This window comes from Fusarium musae, chromosome 4 (assembly GCF_019915245.1).
Source record: "Fusarium musae strain F31 chromosome 4, whole genome shotgun sequence".
Lineage (NCBI taxonomy): Eukaryota > Fungi > Ascomycota > Sordariomycetes > Hypocreales > Nectriaceae > Fusarium > Fusarium musae.
In genome coordinates, this window is record NC_058390.1 from 3,527,565 (window position 1) to 3,548,150 (window position 20,586).

At 49.8% G+C, this 20,586-nt stretch overlaps 6 protein-coding genes across 6 annotated transcripts; 3 read left to right on the plus strand and 3 right to left on the minus strand.

The window, feature by feature from the left end:
* Nucleotides 1-96: 96 nt before the first annotated feature.
* J7337_006020 (uncharacterized protein) lies at nucleotides 97-516 on the minus strand (the record flags this gene model as incomplete). The annotated part of the gene is made up of 1 exon (XM_044823687.1): nucleotides 97-516. The coding sequence occupies one exon, from the start codon at nucleotides 514-516 to the stop codon at nucleotides 97-99; it is 420 nt and encodes a 139-aa protein (XP_044682178.1).
* A 2,491-nt stretch (nucleotides 517-3,007) lies between these two features.
* On the minus strand, nucleotides 3,008-4,551 carry J7337_006021 (uncharacterized protein; the record flags this gene model as incomplete). The annotated part of the gene is made up of 4 exons (XM_044823688.1): nucleotides 3,008-3,574; nucleotides 3,624-3,868; nucleotides 3,925-4,404; nucleotides 4,461-4,551. The coding sequence occupies 4 exons, from the start codon at nucleotides 4,549-4,551 to the stop codon at nucleotides 3,008-3,010; spliced, it is 1,383 nt and encodes a 460-aa protein (XP_044682179.1).
* A 2,789-nt stretch (nucleotides 4,552-7,340) lies between these two features.
* J7337_006022 (uncharacterized protein) lies at nucleotides 7,341-8,565 on the plus strand (the record flags this gene model as incomplete). Its single annotated transcript, XM_044823689.1, has 3 exons — nucleotides 7,341-7,428; nucleotides 7,476-8,063; nucleotides 8,111-8,565. The coding sequence occupies 3 exons, from the start codon at nucleotides 7,341-7,343 to the stop codon at nucleotides 8,563-8,565; spliced, it is 1,131 nt and encodes a 376-aa protein (XP_044682180.1).
* A 2,114-nt stretch (nucleotides 8,566-10,679) lies between these two features.
* J7337_006023 (uncharacterized protein) lies at nucleotides 10,680-13,804 on the plus strand (the record flags this gene model as incomplete). The annotated part of the gene is made up of 3 exons (XM_044823690.1): nucleotides 10,680-12,897; nucleotides 12,950-13,711; nucleotides 13,764-13,804. The coding sequence occupies 3 exons, from the start codon at nucleotides 10,680-10,682 to the stop codon at nucleotides 13,802-13,804; spliced, it is 3,021 nt and encodes a 1,006-aa protein (XP_044682181.1).
* A 1,514-nt stretch (nucleotides 13,805-15,318) lies between these two features.
* On the minus strand, nucleotides 15,319-16,671 carry J7337_006024 (uncharacterized protein; the record flags this gene model as incomplete). Its single annotated transcript, XM_044823691.1, has 3 exons — nucleotides 15,319-16,399; nucleotides 16,453-16,541; nucleotides 16,594-16,671. 3 exons carry the CDS (start codon nucleotides 16,669-16,671, stop codon nucleotides 15,319-15,321), a joined length of 1,248 nt encoding a protein of 415 aa, XP_044682182.1.
* Nucleotides 16,672-17,918: 1,247 nt separating this feature from the next.
* On the plus strand, nucleotides 17,919-20,549 carry CDC28 (Cyclin-dependent kinase catalytic subunit; the record flags this gene model as incomplete). Its single annotated transcript, XM_044823692.1, has 1 exon — nucleotides 17,919-20,549. The coding sequence occupies one exon, from the start codon at nucleotides 17,919-17,921 to the stop codon at nucleotides 20,547-20,549; it is 2,631 nt and encodes an 876-aa protein (XP_044682183.1).
* Between the last annotated feature and the right edge of the window lie 37 nt (nucleotides 20,550-20,586).

Genomic DNA, 20,586 nt, shown 5'->3' on the forward strand with positions numbered 1-20,586 from the left:
ATATTTTGGTCCAAATGTCAAATCCCAACAACGCCAGTCGCTAATTCATATCTTTTTGCACAAACACCCTCAATCGTTCTTTTTCTTTTCTTGTGTTCAGTCTCGGCTGAAAGTGCTGCTGACACGAGCCCAGAGCTTGGTCTTGGAGCTCATGGAGCTGCTGTCGCTAGCATCCGAGCCAGCATCGCTACCCTTGCGATGGAATACATTACCGGCGCCGCCAATGCCGACGTGTCCAGCAGCCATTTGGTCACGGGCAGCAATGCGGTCGTACTCGTCGTCAAGAGACACAGAGGGCTGCTCGCTTGCGCGGTGGACGTTGCCAGCTCCGCCGATGCCGCTGAAGAAGCGGCGAGAGGGGGTGGTAGTGGTTGTGCTGGGGGTGACGACGGTGCGGTTTGATGAGGATGATGTGGTGTCTTTTGAGGCACGAGAGATGTTGCCGTAGCCGCCGCGGCCGGAACGTACGAAGACGTTTGTGGAGGGAGAGGGCTCAGTGAGGATGTAGCTGGGCATTGTGATTGTGATTGTGTGGTTGTGGTTGTGGTTGTGGGTGTGTGCGTGTAAGTGAGGTGGGTTCTAAGTTGTGATGATTTCTCAGTGCTGAGGATGAGAAGAGGATATAGGTAGTTGATTCAATGTCAAGTTGTAGATTGGATTGTCAAGAGTAAGTAGAGCTTGAGAAGAGAAAGAGAGGTTGTCATGATGGGAAGAGCTTGGGTAGTTATACCACGACTCAAGCTTAGGTATTCAAGGGGCCACAGCAAAACACCCGACAACACAACCTTCCTTCAGCCAACCTAGCCAAGCCCAAACAAACCAAACACAGCATAACAAACGCAATTGCAGATACTTTTTCGAGCGCACTCCACAAATGGACCCATCTTTAGAATTTTTTCTTGTTCCTTTCTCTCTTGTTCCTTCGCTTCTCCCCGCATTTTAGATCGTCATGTTCAATATGTACCGTACCCGCCACTCCCTTTGATCCCATAGCCGCCAGCCCAGACCAGACAGGAGACACCGTGATCACACTCCGCCAGTCTCAGGAGCCTGAAGGCAAAAAGTCAGAGCTTTTTTCTCGTCTCCTGACATTCTTGGTCAATTGCGCTTTGCAGTTAACGGCAAGCACTGTGCGTGTGATCCAGAGGCTGTTCCTTGCCCAGAGAAATGGCGCTGTCACGCGGTCCCCCCAGATTTTCAACCAAATTGTGTTCCTGGATCGTCTAGAGTTTTTAGTATGTAAGAATTACCCCATAGAAATGCACTACCCCCGAGCTATTGGTCGATGCAGGGATGCGAGGATCCACGGCTAGGACGTCTTGGAGTTAGCGTCATCTTGGAAGACGACGACGTGCTTTGGATATTGGATATGACAACCAGACCCGGACCCAGATAATTCCTTGCAATTTTGCCTTGTGATGTCGTCGTCATGAGGGGGAAGCGTAAGTCCAGGTGTAACAGAACACGTTGTCAATGGGACTCTGTAATTGAATGGGGCTGTTGGTGGTGAGACCTTGAGACAGGTCGACCAGAGCGATCAACAGACTCTCAAGCCATGCATCGTGAGTTTGGAGTCTGTGTATGGAGTACAGAACAGTTGGCGGTAACAACTCTCCACTTCAGAGATACATACATGACCTCAGTCTGATGTACGAAACACTCAAGCAAACTTACCACATCTTCATTCAGCTTCCCTAGAGACAAACAAGCTAGCAACGGCCACTCCCGCTCTAGATCTAGGTTGTGTCCCTCATATCTTAACTCAACAATGGTCTTTCTCGTTTTCGAGATCCAATTCCCATCTTTTACGAGATAGAAACGTTGATATCCTATCGTCTCACCAGCTTGTGCCATGCTCTGGCCGAGATCTCGAAGCTCCTCCCCTTGTTATCAGATCAGAGCCCTGCTTGGCCTACATCTCTTCCCCAGATCTTGTTCCAAAACGGATATGCTCCATCTAAATAGACTATTCTGTAAGTAAAAATAGACATGGCAAGCATGGAGTAGGAGAGCGGTTCATCAACACCGAACTTTCCGACTTTCCGAGTATTCCGAAAATGTCGCTTATACCGTCCAATTTCGAAGTGTTGCGTGAGTGTAAAGTGTCTTCGTTCACCTTGTGTCATTCTGTCTTTCGACGCGAAAATGGACGTGATCTTGATGTGGCATGTTGCTGTCGTTCCCAAGTGGCACTAGCGGTCGTATACTCGGTCATGTGCCAGTTTGTCAACGCCTCCGGAGATTTTCGAGAAAGAAAGTTTAACCCCACTGAGACCTCACGAATGCTTTCCAGCGACAGTGGGCATTGGATTTGAAGTTGCAGTCATCATTCTTTCAAGGCTTCTCCTCGGTGTTATAAGAACTGTCGAGAGAGAGACAGTTTGTCTCAGTCCCATAACGGGGCTGCCCCATTACCAATCATACCAAGCCTGAACCTTTGACGTTTCAAGATAACCATTGAAGCATCAAGTCGTCTTTCCATACCGCCTCCGTTTCATGGCAGTCTTCAAATTGCCGAGTATCCAGAAGCGAGATATTCTATGGAGATTATCAGGATCTGCGCAAGCACGGTGCAAAACATACCGACTTTTGTCAAACTCTATTGTGCTGTAATATCAGTCGGTTCAGTCCGACACAGTTTCTCAATTTGACCCGTGTGGCCATGACGAATCCATGGACATTTCAGTAAATGCTCGATTTGGTCAATTAAACTATATTAGTAATGTGCTTGTATCGGTAGTAGTTGTACAGCAAAGTGTTTGGGCCTTTGAGCATTAGTCAAATTGTGTCAATGTTCTCACTAGTTGCAAGACACAGAGTAAATGGCAAAACATTATAACATTTAGAGAATAGATATCCAGCCTACCAGGCTATTTAGGTCAAGTTATACTCCATCCAACGCCCCAGAGATCATTTCTTCAGATTCCAAATACAAGGCTGCAAAAGAAGCACAATTGTGCATGCCGGACTTCGTCTTTCGGCATATTCAGAATTCGAGAAAGATCCTCTATTTGCCCATGCTCATCCAGCCAAAGATGCCGCACGCAAAGGACAGAACCAGGAAAGTGATGATACCGGCACCAGCCCTGTCTGCAGTGGTCAAAGGCTTGTAGGTCCTATCAATCTTGCCATCTCCGACGTTGCCGGCGTTGGGGTTACCCTTGGAGGTACCTCCGGACTTGGCCGTGACAGGAGGAGGTGTGTTCTCCATGAGCAGAGACGAAACGGCAGCGAGGACGTTCATCTGCTGACCGGCACCTGTCTTGCCATCATAGACACCACTGGCCCACTTAAAGCCGCAAGCACGCTTTGTGTCTCCTCCAGTACATTGCTTGATGGCAGCTTCGGTTGATGTCTGGAGAACAGGAAGAATCTTTGGCTTGATAAAGGGAGCAAGATGTGTTGCCTGAGACATCCAGCGGTGGACGTAGCCCTTGAATGAGTACATATCGGTGGTGCAGGTGCCGTGGTTCTCGCAGGCAATCTCGACAGCGATATCCTTGGGGAAGAAGTTGCTGATAGTAGCGTCGACTAATTTATCTACACGGTCCTTCCATTTCTGCGCACCATTGGTCTGAAGAAGTCAGTGAATTGTCAGTAGTACCATGTTTAGGCCGACTTACATAGTTATACATGAAAGCAGCGCCTTGGAGGAAGACGCCAGAGTTGTAAGAGAACTGAGCCTTGTTGATATCGGTACAGTTTGTTCCGACATGAGCACCGTCATAAATCTTATAAGTGGCGGGGTCAAGGAAACCAACGCCCTCGACCCAGTCCCAGGTCTTCTCAGCCCAGTCGGAATAAGTCTTGTTGCCGGTGTAGCGAGCAAGTCGGGCACCCAGGTTAAAGAAGCATCCATTAGCAATACCTTTGAAAAGTTAGTACAGAATCGATCAAGGTAAATATCTCGGGAGGAGCGCTGACTGTTCTTATAATCGTAACCATTGTTAGTTCGAGGAATTTGCCATCGAAGACCACCGTTACAAGTGCTGTCGTGTCGATCGGGATTGGCCTGAGTGTTAAAGACAGCCTGAGCGAGGGCAAGCCATCCAGGCTGGTCTGAAGCAGGGTTGGGGAAGTCCAGCTCAGCAGCCAACATGGCAGACATTCCCCAGAAACCTTGATCGTCGTTTCCGAGGGACAGCGTAACGTTGGCGGGTTGGTAGTCCTGATCATCACCGACTTGGAACTGCATGGCCTGCATCACCACTTTGTTGTAGGTAGAATCGCCGGTGCACTTCCAGTAATCCATATACGTCCCCCACATAGCACCGCCTTCCCACCAGTAGTAGTCACCATTGGGGGGAGGACCAGGTAGAATACCAGGAATACCGCCAGGGTCGTCTCCGTGGTAGTATGTGATCAAGTCAGCGGCGAGTTGCTTGGCTGACTTCTTGATGGCGTCTGTTGCTAAAGTCAATGTCTGTTTCCCTACGAGCCAACCGTTGAGGGGGCCGCACCTGTGGAATCAATGCTATAGGGCGACTGGGCGTTTACGAAACCCGTTGAGGCCAAAAGCGCAACGGCGCCGGTTGAAAAAATGGGCTTCATCGTGGGCGAATGCGAGTGAAATGAAGCGAGCGAGATTAAGAGCGAGCGATGGAAATTGACGGGAACGAGCGGTAGACGCGCCCAGCGAGGGCTTGGTCGGAATATCGATAAAGCTGTGGAAATTCACCGTAAAACAGACCGAGCAGTCAAAGAGCGTGAGTCGGTCGATCTGACGGATTGAAAGGACAAACGGTCGACGTAAAGTCTGCGATGAATCGATGTTGTTGAAGAAGTCAAAGTGCCAAGGAAAAGAAATGGAAACGGGCGACGGGGGTTAATGCGTGTGTTAGTATTGCCGCAAGGTCAGGTAAGGTAAGGTACGTGCAGAAGCGTGCAATGCAATTAAAAGGGAGCGAGAGAGAGAGGAAGGGAGAAACAGAGGCTACAACCAATGAGATTGACGGTGGATCGCGAAGAAGGAGGGTGACACGAGCTGGTGAGTGGCTCAAACGGAGTGAGCGAGACCCGGGAACCGTCACATTAGCGGCGTCAGGTACCTATTTTTGCTGCGACGGGTGGGCGGGCAGCATGATTACGCATTGATACGAAGTGATCAGGGGCTGGGGAATGGTTTGAGCTGATGGTTCGTTCTTGTTTTTGATCTTGCACTGCAGCTCCAGTACAGATCAGATGCTCGATCGTATTCCGTCTCTCTACGCTGTAATACGAATACTGTATATTCTCAGTTGCTGCATTTAACAGTCAATCAACAGATGACCGTTGGGTTCTGGAAGGTTTACGCCGTTGCAAAGAATGGTCTCCATTGCAACCAAACGTCCACACGACGCCAGCCCTGGCTGGAATCCAGACTTGCCGTGCCTTGCCTGAATGGAGGAGCCCGCCCTGCAAGCTTATTTATTCCGCCCCGATTCACCCATTTCTTTCGCTTCTGCCGAAAACCTAATTGACATTGTTATTTGTCTCTGTCAAGTACTCATCTCCAATCTATTTTCCTCTTTCTCGAGCGCGCTTTTGGTGTCGTTAATGCTTCAAACACAAAACATGTCGTCGATATCTTTGTTCAATGCCAAGGCGCTTATCGGCACACTTTTCCGATTCGCGACCCAGGGTCTGGTATGCCAAGATGCCCAGGTGCCAAGTTTACCTTGTCCCGTTGTCGTTCGCGTGGTCTCCCGTCTCGGCGCCGAGATGATTGCCTTCAGGTAGAGGGACCACGTGATTCGTGTCCCCGTTCACGGGTTTAACAGGCTTCGATCACAGTTGAAACCGTAGACATCTAAACATGTGAGCTTGATTTAAGCAATCTACGTCCATGCACACCAAAGCTCGACCCATCTACTACTTCTCCATATTCTCCATTTACTTTATCTCGGAGGATCGAGATGGTGGGGGGGAACTGGTCCGAACCAACATTGCCCTTGAAAATCCCCCAGAAAATGGACGACGGACCCAGTATTCATTCAAGAGTGCTGAGATGATCGACTTTGTCGAGATACAGTCGGACCGAGCATTCCTTACGAGGGACAACATAGATATGAGCTTGATTCCGGGATATTAGATTTCTAGTGTTGAAATGGTACTTACCACAATTTCAAGCACGGTTTCTCGTTCTACAAATGACCAAGAAAGATGATCTTTGCGTCAGCGCTTCTAGCTCCGTGACCTGTCTAGTATTTGTCTATTCGAAGCCTTATGGTCTAAGAAACCTCACATTTGAGCGGCATGGAATCTCACAATATTTTCTATAAAATACACAAACATTGATTTTCATTAGCATGCAAGCTGGCTCTATTAATTCGAAGGCCAGTTTGGTACGACTTCCACTTCCCCCAATCGACATATCATGAGCCGGTCGTCACAGACATACCTTCGATAGAAGCCTCCATCTATGACCCGATATCGACAGTTGAATCGTCTTGAAGTAATCAAAGGTAAGTATTATCTAAAGTTAATTCATTCCAAGTTTAAGGACTGGTTTCAGTTCCGACTATAGCAATAATGATTCATAAGCATTCACGAGAGAGATATCCGCTCAACTGGAGAAGCCATCATATCCCTTATCCGACGAAGTTTAGAAACAATCTCATGGTAATTTCGAAGAAAATATCAATTTCTCGAGTATAAGTCCCGGGCCTATGTCATCTCTTGTTCGTTTGAAATTTCATACATGCAGCCACGAATTCCAGGTGCGGTCTGTCATGTTCCCCAATGCAGCCGCTATCCTAGCTGATGTCTCGATACATCTTCTACCAGCCTCATGATAGTTGATCACCTATCATGTGTTATCATGAGAACTGACGATCTCGAGCTAGAAGGCTTCCAATAGACGCAGCGATGTCGCCATTTGTGCTTGAAGTGGAACCGCTACTCTAGTAATTCCGCTCTAAAACCGACTTCGATTCAGGAACAAGCTCGGTTCGGCGACACTTTATCCCATCTTGGCTTTACCCACCAATCAGCGACTGGACCCTGACGACGCTGCTTCAGGGGGACGAGTTTAGTTACAGATAGCTGTCCTTTCTGATTGCGGCTGTCAGCGCAACGAAGCGACGACATTGTGAATTCTCAATTTCGTTCACGACAAATTCCCGGTCGACTTTTGAACGAATCTCCCAAGACCACTGAAGCCGGTTCCAATTGGTTTCCAGTCCTTTGACCGTTATTTCACCGAGGCATGCGGCAATAGGCTCAAACTCTCTGCGCATTTGCTGTCGACCCAGCGGCTCTCGACCATAATTTGCGACGGGACCGATTTCGCGACGGCACAACATCGAAACAGCCTTTATTGTATATATTCGACCTAGCGGGACTAGAAGACTTTTGCAAAGATGATGAACGGAATGGAAAAGTCGGATTATGACGAGGACAGGTTTGGTCCTAAGGAGGGAAGCTTGGTCAGCGCTTTCGATGCATTCCGTACGTCTCTCATCGCTGCTGGGTTTATGTGTGCTAACTCTTGACAGCCAAATCGAAGCCGCAATACATCCAACGAACATCGGGAGGTGGAAAATGGACAGTCGCCGTGTCTATCATCTCAATTGTCCTCATCTGGGGCGAACTCGGTCGCTGGTGGCGCGGCGCAGAGTCTCACAACTTCGAGGTCGAGGCTGGTGTTTCGCGAGAGCTTCAGATCAACATGGACATCGTGGTGAAGATGAACTGCGATGATATCCATGTTAATGTCCAAGATGCGTCTGGCGATCATATCCTAGCTGCTAAGCGTCTCAAGGCTGATAGGACACTCTGGAGTCAATGGGTGGACAACAAGGGCATGCACAAGCTCGGGCGGGATAGCCATGGTCGTGTCAACACTGGTTCTGGATACAACGAGTTGGGATACGAGGATGAGGGTTTCGGCGAGGAGCACGTTCACGATATTGTTGCGCTTGGTAAGAAGAGGGCCAAGTGGGCAAAGACACCCAAGTTCAGGGGCAATGCCGACAGCTGTCGTATCTATGGAAGTTTGGACTTGAACAAGGTGCAGGGTGATTTCCATATCACTGCGCGAGGCCATGGTTATAGGGGTAATGGCGAGCATCTCGACCACAGCAGTAAGTCTGACGAATTGTAGTCCGTACCGTGTGCTAACTAGTCACAGAGTTCAACTTCTCGCATATCATTTCGGAGCTTTCATATGGCCCATTCTACCCTTCGCTGGTCAACCCTCTCGACGGCACCGTCAATACAGCACCCGGCAACTTCCACAAGTTCCAATACTACCTCTCTGTTGTGCCTACTGTGTATAGCGTCAACTCAAAGTCCATCCTTACCAACCAATATGCCGTTACCGAGCAGAGCAAGGCGGTCGACGAGCGATATATCCCTGGTATATTCTTCAAGTACGATATCGAGCCAATCCTGTTGACCGTTCACGAGAGCCGCGACGGTATTATCAGCCTGCTGGTCAAGATCATCAACATCATGAGCGGTGTCCTCGTCGCCGGACACTGGGGTTTCACTATCAGTGATTGGATCCACGAGGTTATTGGTCGGCGGCGACGCAGCAACGGTGGTGTTGGTGTACTGGGTACCAAGGAGGGCTTTGACGAGTAGATGGATGGATAAGGAATACAAGCATGTAGCATACAGCGCTGCTGGAGAGCCAAGCAGAAGGAGTTATGGCTTGGGGTTATGTACAACTGATTTATGGAGTTTAGGTCAAAACATGGGATTTCGATTTTAGCATAAGACACTTGATAACAGATTTGCATAAAGCAGGAGCCAATGTTTGTGAATTTGCCAATATGGCCAGGTTAACTGAGGTACCCTGTAAAGCACTCGGCGATAATCCGTCTGCTCATAGCCTCGTAGCAAGGATGCATTATTGAATGTGGCTTAGAGAGCGCAAAGCCAAACGCCTCTTCTCTACAACAAAGAACCAATCCTTTGATTTCCTATCCCTGGAGTTCAAGTGCTTTTGCCCGATCTCATAAGACGGCCGTATTGAAAACGCCGCCATGCTGGTATGGGAAAAGGCTGAAGCATGGAACATTCCAGTCATGAGAACACCACGGAACTACGGAAAAGGCCATCAGACGGAGACCCTTCTCGACGATGGTCTGTCAGCATCTGATTGTGCATGTGGTCTTGACAAAGAGAGTCTGGTGACTCAAACCTCAAGAGACCGCGTAATCAATTGACCTTGAAAAGCGGAGCCTGATGACTCTGGAAATGTCTCTCCTGATGATTTATTCTTTCATTGCTTTCTTTTTTATTACTGTTAATAATATGATGGATCTAGGCTGAGGTGAGGTGACTCCGTCGGCAACTGAGAATAAGAACCAAGATGTTGATCGTTGATGGGTCAAGGGTTTTAAGAGGTGGGGTTATTCCATTAAAAGCCTATGACGACACCGGCGACAGCCCAGTCAGAGTGGAGACAGCCCGAGACCTGTAGTAGCTTGCTCAGTGCTCACGATGATGCATGCTCTTGTTGATTCGCACGAGATCGACCAAGGTTCACGGTTCGGCACGTCCAGCCTCTAGGTCGAGAATATGGGAGGCTTCGTCGCCTCATTCCTTTCATTCATCGAGTTCTAGGAAATGTCCCTGTCGATGAATGAAGAACTGGGCCTTGGTTTGAGGTGGGCTTTTTAGATCCCGACCGAGATGGAGGGTGACCCCGTGCGAGTCTGGTCTTTCTCTTGTCTTTTGACTTTTCAAGTTTGTTGGGGGTTTTAATTGAGACAGGAGACAGGGCGGGATAGGCCTGGATCTGTCTAACTCGAGACGGTTGTTTACATGAACCGTTTGGTGTAACAAGGGTTGAAAGAGACGGGACAAAGAGTGCATTCAGCTATTGGGTACTACTCTAGATATTGGATGCTTGTTTGCAGTTTGAGTCAATGCGTTTGGTGAGGCTCTGTGCCCAACTTGACTGGCGTTGGACTGGATGGACTCGATATTCTTGGTATCGTCCGTCTGTGGATCTTGGAATCGTATTTTGGGCATAAACGATCCCTGACAGTTGATCAAGAAACTGCCCGAGATAACCCAGAAAAGAACCATTCTCTTCTCCCCAAGACTATGTACAGATTCTATCTGAGGTTGCATTGGAGTTGACTCTACTAAAGACCTGATTGGCTTCGGTCTCAGAACGCCCAGCATCAGCCGGGCAGAACAAGAGACCTTCTGCCACCCATCACGATATCTCGCCCAATCCCGTGCCATGCTCTACTGCACAAGCAGCATCATCTTCCATCATAGCCACAGCAGGCTTTCTCTCCCAACCCCTGTCAGAAAAGCCGTCCACTGAAGTTTAAGGGCTCCACGCACACTCACACGCTGGAGCCGGGCACTGATGTCCATGCCCTGTCCACGCTAACTGCGCCTGGATGAATCAGAATCAAAGCCCGGCCCAGCCCAGCCATTCACTCATTCATTCCGGGTGCCCAGTTCCTTTCTTCTCGCTCTCAGGAGGTTCCGTCATAGCTCATCTTGGTTACTTCCCAGCTTTTTCCCCCTCCACCAAACCACTTCTCTCCCGTCCCCTTCTTCCTCATACAAACATACAAGCAAACGAACGAACCTAGATTTCGCTTTTGATTTCTCGTTAGGCGTTTTCTATACTAAACCTTTGGATTTACTTCCATTTCTTGACGAAATTCCCTCTTTTGGATCCTCATAACTCTATCGCACAGCCTTATACCCCCCTGTCACACCCCGCGATGGGTGACGTCTACAGAGAGTCTCGCGTATATCGTGAGAGGGACTGGGAGCGAGACGATGGCTCTTCAGACGACGAGCGCTATCGCAAAACCACGATCAGACGATATAAGGTCGCACCAAGCAGATCTGATCGCTTCGAACGAGGTTCCGAATTTGATGATGGACGTTCCCATTTCTCCCGCTATGGTCGCTCTTCTGGCGACTTAGCTGAACACGACCGACGCTCTTTCGTCCCGGATCGCCCTCGCTCTGCCTTTGAAGGAGCTCCCTCTCATGCTAGTTTTCACGAGGACCGTGGCCGAGACACGGCTCCTCGATCTTACGTTTACGAAAAGGAGACTGAACGAGAGACTTATCCTCCTCCACCCCCACCTATGCCAATGCCTGCGCCTTCTCAGGTTGGAGACCGATCTCGTGCGCCAGCTTTCGTGGAGACCAAGGAAGTTGAGCGTGACTGGGATCGACGATCTCGCTTTGACGCTTTGTTCGACGAGGACGTCAAGGTTGAGAACCAAATGGTCAGGACTGAACGCCGAGATAACGGCGATTACCGCGTTGAGAAGCGTGTCGAGGAACATATCGACGATACTCATGGATGTGACGTTGAGCGATACCGCAAGGAGACGGAATACTACACCCCTTACGACCCACCGCCTCCTCCAGCTCCCGTAATTATTCGACAGCGCGCCCCTGAACCACAGAAGATCATTGTTCAAGAAGCGCCTCCCCCGGCTCCAGTCATCGTTTCTCCTCGCCAGCAACAGCAGCCTGGTGTAGTTGTCATTCGTGAGAGAGAGCCTGAACGACAACAAGTTGTAGTTCGAAGGGAGCATAGAGAGCACCGACACGAGCACCGACATCGCCCTTCAGAGGAGGAGTATTACTATCGCCACGAGCACCGCGACTCCCGCGGAGACCGTGACTACGCCATTGAGCGATATGACCGCAGACGTCGTGACCACGGCTACCACAGTGATGACGATGATTATTACGTCCGACGCAAGGTTATCCGTCGCCGCGAAGGCAGCGAGAGTCCCCACCACAAGCGACACTTGGCTGAAGGCGCTCTTGCTGGTGCGGGTGTCACAGCTCTCCTCAACAGTCGCCGCGACAGCTACGGTGAACTGCCTGAAAACCGCGGCCGCAAGGTTATTGCTGGAGCTGCTCTTGGCGCTCTTGGCACTGAGGCTTTGCGCCGAGCTCGTAGCGCTTACGGCGATCGCTGGTATGGTGACGATGAGTCTCCCGATCGCTCCTCTCGACTTAAGCAGGGTCTCGGAATCGCTGCTGTTGCTCTAGCTGCTGCTGGTGCCGCCAAATACTACCAGTCCAATAAGATTGAAAAGGAGGAGGCGATTCGAGGCAGAAGCCGTCGTCGTGGTTATTACTCTGATGACTACTCGCGCTCTCGTTCGCGATCCATCATTCGAAAGACCACGACGACAAAGAGCACTAGCCGCGGTAGCCGTCGTCGTAGTTTGTCGACGGCAGCCAAGGCAGCTCTGGGAACTGTTGCTGCTGCAGGTATTGCCAAGCACATTCGCAACAGGTCCAAGTCATCTCGAGGTCGCAGCAGCAGTAGGTCAAGTAGCTCGCGCAGCCGCAGCCGATCAAGGAGCCGCAGCAAGTCTAGACTTCGCCGCGGTGCCGAGATCGCTGGTGCCGCTGTAGCAGCCAAGGCTGCGCACCACGTTTGGAAGAAGCGCAAGGAAAAGAAGGATGGCAGTGACGATAGCAGCGATGATGAGTACTACCGCCGAGGCCCCTCGAGAAGCCGGAGCAGGAGCAGGTCCAAGGCCAGATCCATTCGTTCAGAGCGCGGGACTGATCCTGAGCTAGGCCCCGTAGTTGAATACGGCACCGATCCCCTCGCGACGCAACCGCCGGCCTCAACGTCGCGAGGCTACGAATCCGAAGCGGAGGCAAGACGTCGACGCCGTAGGCGACGCGACCGTAGTCGATCCGCGTCGTCTGCGGGATCCGACAATAACCGTAAACGCAGCAGAAGCCGACTCGGGGCCGCCGCAGCCGCAGGAGCTGCAGCCCTTGGTATCAAGGAATACAAGGACAAGAAGGACAGGGAGAAGAGAGAGCAGCGCTCTAGGGAACGACGACTCGAACTTGAACGAGAACGCGAGCGAGAAGATGAGCGAGACCGTCGTGGTCGAGCCACCAGATCTCCTTCGCGAACCCGATCTCGAAGTCGTTCCAGGAAACGTGAGCAGTCCTTGAGTGACTGTGACTGTGTTGACTGACCACTATGAAATAGGATTCGACGACTATGATGATCGTCGCCCTCGCTCACGCTCACCACCCATGGCTTCTGGTGGCGCTGGCTTCCCACCTTATCCTATGGACCCGACTCCTCCACCTGGAAATCCTTACACCAATATTCCGGACCGTGCTGCTGACTTCCAGCCTTACGTTCCTCAAGACTACACGGGCTACCCCCCGCCGCCTCCTGGACCTCCTCGAGGACTTTCCACAGGACCCGCCAACTACCCACCGCCAGGACCTCCTGGGCCACCACCGCCCCCTCCAGGACCTCCGGGACCTCCACCGGCTGGCGGTCCAAGAGCGCCTGACAATGTGAGTAATCCTGTCCACAACCTTGGCTCAAGAGGCCTTGATGAGGGTGCGTCCGACCGTACTGGGAGGGTTGATGGCACAGGAGAACAAACAGAAGCTGACTCCGCAACAGATAGTCTAGACTCGTCTGATGAAGGTCAACCAGCCAAGTCGGTAGTGTTTGGTCCTTTGTCACCAAAGAGCTCTATGACAATGAGGCGACACCGTGAGGAAACAGCAGCCAAAGAAGAAAAGGAGAGACAGGAGCAAGAGGCTCATGACCTACTTCAAGGCCTTGTACCCACTAGGCCACGTTCGAAGTCCACTCCTCCTGCTATGGAAATGGATGACTACTTTGGACGGAGACGTCGTTATCGAGATGATGATTCCAGCTCGGATGAGTCTGTCGAAGAACTACCCGACCGATTTGACAGACAGGGTAGGCCCCTGGATGGACGATCGAGTAGGAGCCGTAGTTGGACTCGCAGGCAAGGTGATTTTCAGTACAAACCCAGACATCGGGATGATTGGGACATCAAAGGAGCTTGGCAAGTAGCTGGAACGGATAGTCAAGCTGTGGATCAGATCGTTCGTGGAGTCACTGGAGCACTTGAAGGTAAAAGCGGATGGCTTGGTCTAATTGGGAATATTCTTGGAGGGCTTCAAGAACCAGAACAACGTGAGGCTATTGAAGACGGAGGTCACGAAAGAAGAAGACGCAGAAGGAGACACAGAGACTAACGACTTGACGACTGTGATTTTGGGAACGATTTCTTTGGAAGGATATGATTAATGGTCTGCTTTTCCAGCTGAGCTTTATGATATGATGTTATGACTATTATACATTACGGCCGATATAGAGAAACACGGTTTGATGTCTTTTTATATATGATGTCCCCATTCCGTCTATGTGTCTTTGTCTCTAACCTTTCCACATTGTAACCCTCTATATGCCCTACGAAAGGTGATGCTTCTATGAGAAGACGTGATGTTGGAGCCGCACTGCAGCTGTATAGCAATGTTGGTTGAGAATTATTGCTTGTGACTGAAGTGTGAGTCTTTGATGTATCATTTTGAGTGGAGTTTGTAGGAGAGCTGAAGAAGCTCGATCTTTTGTATTACCTCGCTCGAAATGGGACGGATAGTTGACGAGATAGACATCTTGATTTGAGAGTATCGCATCGCATGCATATGCATCTCGATTCTTGCGACTGTCTTTGGCAGACATGGAAGTGTTATAAACCAAATCAAGCAGCGCGAGCAGCATCAGAACCATGCTCGCACATGCAGCTGTATTTAGCGACGTTCAAGACGCCGCCACATTTCCCGCAGAGGATGACATACTTGTCCGTGTCATAGTCCGTGTCTTTGACTGTGACAAGGTCTGAGCGGGGAACTTCTATCACGTCTGGAGTCGACGTGGTAGGGGTGTTGTTTCCAGGAGTGTTTGTGGTGGTTGAGTCTGAACTTGACATGTTATGTTCTAAGGAGTGGTCGCTGTCATGATTATCAAGGAGAGGAAAAGGAAGAAAAGGAAGGGAAAGAGAGGAAAAGGAAGAAAAAGGCGAGATGTGATTGATTGCATTGAGATTTATATAGTTATCTGATGGGCGCTGCTCTTAGCCTGTGATGGCTTCATTTATGGAGAGGTCTAAGCCACATTAGTTAGAGCAAGGATCCAACGTTGTAGAAGTTTCGCTTAAGCTTCGAGATGTAGTCGATTGGAGGACTGGCTCCTTTAGGTATGTGATTGTATGATATGAGGTTCTGAAATACTGTGAGATTGTTGGATTGTTCTGGGTGGTTCCTTGTAAGTCGATGTTACATTCTGTGGGGCACCCGGATCTTTACCGTTGTCAGTAACTGGAGGTTTTGTTCCGGTTCCTGGATCTCACGCCGTTAGACCCTTAAGCATCTTGTAACATGGACATTTCCATATGTCTATAATATTCTGAAACATGCCATTGGTATCCTTTCGTATCTAACGTATCGACACTAATACATATAAGCCCCCTTCTTATAAATCATACAACTAACTCCTCATCCTCGACGCCGATCACCTTTTTCTCATTATAACTCGTCTCTAGCGTGCGCCGCAGGCTCTGGTCGTCCGCTGTCTTTATGTAGATCGACGCCGCTCTTGAGTCGCCACTTCTCCCAGAGACTCCAGAAATCGCTTTCCATGTTGGAGTCCATCTGATCGGGTAGTACGATTGCGTACTCGACGTATAGGTTTCCGAACTCGGTCTTGTGGTACACGCTGTCGCCATCCTCGTGCCAGATGGGCATACCCTCTCCAGCCACAGTCTCGACGTGGCCGGGCTGGACAACCTTCCCACGGGGCCGGCTTAATCGCACGACGTGGTTATCGAGATGAGTGAGGTTGCGAGTCCAGCCGCCCATCCAAGCTTCTCGAAGAGAGAGAACCTCGGTCCAGTACAGATCGTCACCCTTGCGACGGAAGAATGCGCCATCGGTCTTATCGGGATTGTTGTCATATGATGGAGCCCTTTCAGATAATGTCACCAGCAAGTCGCCAGGGACCCAATCAGGGCTCTCATCAGCTTCGTTTTCGTAGACAACACGAGAGTCGCGAGCAGCTCCACGCTGGACGTTGAGTTGAACAGTCGTCGCCTTTCTCTCAACCCGTTCACCCTGGCAGACCTTGCACTTGTGCTTGATGTTCTTGCCCCTACCGCCACAAGCATCGCATCTTTGTTGAAACTGCTGAAACATTCCAGGAGCGAGCTGGCGCTTGATAATTCGTACACCATGGCCGCCACACGTATGACAGGTATCGACTTGCCCATCTGCACTTCCAGTGCCTTCGCAGGCTTCACAGATATGTTGCTTCTGCCAGGAGAACTCGGTGGTGGCACCGTTATAAAAGTCGCGGAGGGAGATTTCGACACGGACTTCGACATTGTGGCCTCGGGGCTCGCTGGATGCTCGTCCGAAGTGGCCGTGCCCACCGAAGAAGCGGCTAAAGAGATCGAAGGGATCATGGCCACCACCACCTCCTCCTCCTTGGCGGCGTTGTTGAACACCTTCGTGGCCGTATTGGTCGTAAACTTTGCGCATTTCCTCATCGCTCAAGACATCGTAAGCTTCGGAAACCTCGACGAACTTATCATGTGCTGTATCATCGCCACTGGAAAAGGTCAGTGTTAGAAATCAAGCAGAGGGTGGATTGGAGGGGCATACGGATTCTTGTCTGGATGGAACTTCTTCGACAATTGACGATATGCCTGCTTTAATTCCTTCTTCCCTGCTTGCCTGCTTACGCCGAGAACCTGCAAAACTGTCAGAATCTGTATACTTATGGGTATACGGGAACTGTTGTACCTTGTAATAGTCCTGGGCGCATACAGCTAGCTGGACCAGAGCTAGAAGGACCACGAGGGCCGCTGTATGGAATAACATCTTGTCTCTCTTCCTGCAGATATAAAAAAGAAAAAGAAAAGATGGAAAGAGAATTTATATAAACAACCTGAAACTTCCGACCTTGAGTGGTAAAGAAGGACAGACTTCGAGATTTTGCGAGAAACTAAGGAGGGTGAGTTGAACTTGATAAAGAACGAACAAAGAAAGTCGCCTGAACCTCGAAACACCAGCGTGTTATCAAGTGCTATGCTATACTTTTTAGGACAGTAGCAAGCTTATCAGTAGACCCCTGCCAAGTGGTCTCTTATCGAGAGTTTGTGACTGGCTAGGAGGCTTGACTCCCTGTCGGATTATATTTTCTCCGTTGTCAGGCATACCTAATGCCACACCCAGCTGTGTACCCCACGGTACAGTTTACTCACAAGAGCATTCACTCACTTGGAGCTCAAGAAGCATCCTAGGGAAGGAAAGAAAACTCGGGACCTGAATCCTGAATGATGAAAATATTTAGGTAACTTAGCCTAAGCTTAGGTGACCCTTTGCTAAGTTTATTTTGACACTCTTCCAAAGTTTTATACTTTCTTGCTCCTTGAGGGTAACCTCCTATGGTCGATCTATAACTCAACTCACCCGTTGAAGTTTCCAGCATGGTCCTGTCAACTGGAGTAATTCGCCCTGTCTGTCCAGCAGTTACTTGGTGACGCCTTTTTACTGGCTATAAAACCCCCGGTTAAGGAGCCATACCTAAATCTAAATAAGTGACTCATGAACTTAGTCCTAAATCTATCCTAAGTTTTATGGACACTGGATGTTGATGCTTCGCCATCGGCCTCGCTCGGTACCTGTTGGCCAGTGAAAGGGCGAGCGAGACTCGATCTTTGGTGACACAGATCTCTAGTCTTTGGCCACCCCCAGGCACGACGGCAGACAGGGAATAACTTAAACTTTCATTCCTAACTGCCTAAAGTAAGCTGGGATGTTAAAGCAAGAAAACACTACATAGACCTTGATATAAGGTGTCAAAATAAACTCAGCCAAAGGTATACTAAGATTATCCTAAACTTATACTAAGTTACCTAAGTTACCTAAGTTACCTGAGTCGTTTTGCTGTTTAGGATTCAACGCAACTAAACTGAGTACGATTTATGTGTATGTAAGGCAACTGCCGCCCGTCTTTGACAGCGATTCAAGCTCGGGAGAGTCACGTGATAAATATTTCCGTCGTCTACCTACGGAGTAAAGATCCCAGACCCACCTATTTCCACTTCCTCGACAATACACACATCATGAGCGCCAAACGCTATGCATTCCTCCCTATGGAGGAGGAGGTGGGAGAGGAAAAGGGGGAGTCATCGAAGAAGCCCTCGAAAAAGAGGAAGACCGAAGATGCCGCTGCGCGGAATAAGGCGGCGCTACCTGATATTCGAGAACGATCGCGACAAGAATACCTCAAGAAAAGAGAAGCCGAACGACTTGCTCTCTTGCGAAAACAGGTTGCAGAGGAGACGGACGAGTTGAGGAGCGGCGTGCGACTGTCGGAGAAAGAGAAAGCCGAATTTGCCAAGAACAGAGAGATCCTGCGACTGGCCGAAGAGCGACTTAACATTGATGATCATCGAGATGGATACTACATGCCCGAGGACTACATCACCGAGAAAGGAAGACTCGATCGCAAGAAGAAGGAAGAGGTACTATATAAGAAGCACATCGAAAGAGATCAGTTCGGGCGGGAGAAATTCGTCACAGAGCATGAAGAATGGGAACGGGAACAAACCACAAAGGTGAAAGCGCAAATCCAGCGCGCCGAAAGAGAGAACGACGATTACGACCTTGTTATGGACGAATCGCAGTATATTCAGTGGAAGTCGGACGCGAGAATGCCTGGCGACCGTCAAAAATTGACCCAAGAACAACAAGCCCTGATGGCGCGGATCGATGAAGCCGAGAAGAAGGCACTATCAATACAGGAGACACGAAAGAGCCTGCCTATTTACCAATATCGAGACGAGTTCCTCGCTGCGCTGGAGAAGTTTCAAGTCCTCGTCATTGTCGGAGAGACTGGCAGTGGAAAGACGACTCAGCTACCACAATATCTCCACGAGGCGGGTTATACCAAGAACGGCATGAAAGTGGGATGTACACAACCTCGTCGAGTGGCCGCCATGAGTGTAGCAGCTCGTGTGGCTGATGAAGTAGGTGTCAAAGTCGGTAGAGAGGTCGGATATACGATCCGATTCGAGGACTGCACCAGCGACAAGACCATCCTCAAGTACATGACCGATGGAATGTTATTACGAGAAATCATGACAGACCCTGAACTCTCGTCGTATTCAGCGCTGATGATCGACGAAGCTCACGAACGCACAGTACACACTGATATCCTCCTGGCGCTACTCAAGGATCTCTCGAGATCGCGACCTGATTTGAAGCTGCTGATTTCGTCAGCTACCATGAACGCTGAGAGATTCTCGGAGTATTTCGACAACGCTCCCATCTTCAATATTCCTGGTCGAAAATACCCAGTCGACATTTACTACACACCCGCTCCCGAAGCGAATTATCTGACTGCGGCCATTGTAACAACATTTCAGATTCACACAACACAACCCAAGGGTGATATTCTAATTTTCTTGACCGGACAAGACGAGATTGAAGCCGCGGAGCTTGAGCTTACTCAGACAGCAAAAAAGCTCGGCAACCGCATCAAGGAACTTATCATCTGCCCAATTTACGCAAACCTACCGTCCGATTTACAGGCGAAGATCTTCGAACCAACACCAGAAGGAGCTCGTAAAGTCATTTTGGCTACCAACATCGCCGAAACCAGTTTAACCATTGATGGAATTGTCTACGTTATTGATATTGGTTATGTCAAGGAAAACGTCTACAACCCCGCCACCCGTGCGTCAAACTTGGTTGTTGTTCCTTGCTCGAGAGCATCTGCAAACCAGCGAAGTGGCCGAGCCGGTCGTGTTGGACCAGGAAAGTGTTTCCGTCTATATACAAAATTCGCATACATGAACGAAATGGACGAATCAACTACACCAGAAATCCAGCGAACAAACCTAAATGGTGTTGTGCTTCAACTGAAATCCCTAGGCATCAATGAACTGCTTGATTTCGATTTCATGGATCCTCCGTCTAAAGACTCTCTCATTGGTGCGCTGAATCAGTTATATGCTCTGCAAGCGCTGAATCATCGTGGCGAGTTGACCAAAATTGGCCGACAGATGGCTGAATTCCCTACAGACCCTTTGCTAGCCAAAGCAGTGCTGGCTGCCGGCAAGGAAGGCTGCGTCGAAGAGGTTCTGTCCATTGTATCGATGCTTGGTGAAGCTTCTACGCTGTTCTTCCGACCCAAGGACAAGAAGATTGAAGCAGACAGCGCCCGAAACCGATTCACAATCAAGGACGGAGGTGACCACGTCACACTCCTGAACATTTGGACCCAATGGGTTGACAGCGGTTTCTCCCCCATCTGGGCGAAGGAGAACTTCCTTCAACAACGGTCTCTCACAAGGGCACGCGACGTTCGTGACCAACTAGCAAAGCTGTGCGAAAGGGTCGAAGTCGAGTTGTCTACGTGTGGCATCTCCAACCTTCTGCCCATCAAACGAGCCATCACATCGGGATTCTTCCTCAACGCTGCACGGCTGCAGAAGAGTGGTGACGGTTATAGGATGGTGAAGAGCAATACAGCCATGTGGATCCACCCAAGCAGTGTCATGATGTCCGTTGACCCCCCGGCAAAGACGGTAATTTATTTTGAGCTTGTCCAAACGACCAAGGATTATATGCGTAGTGTGATGCCTATTGAGCCAAAATGGCTAGGGGAATTGGCACCGCATGTGTATAAAAAGGAGGATATGGAGGAATTGGTGGCGAAGAAGATGCCGAAAGAACGGAAATATAGGTAATAGGCAGCGGCGGCACATCCACCACTTTAGAGTAGCC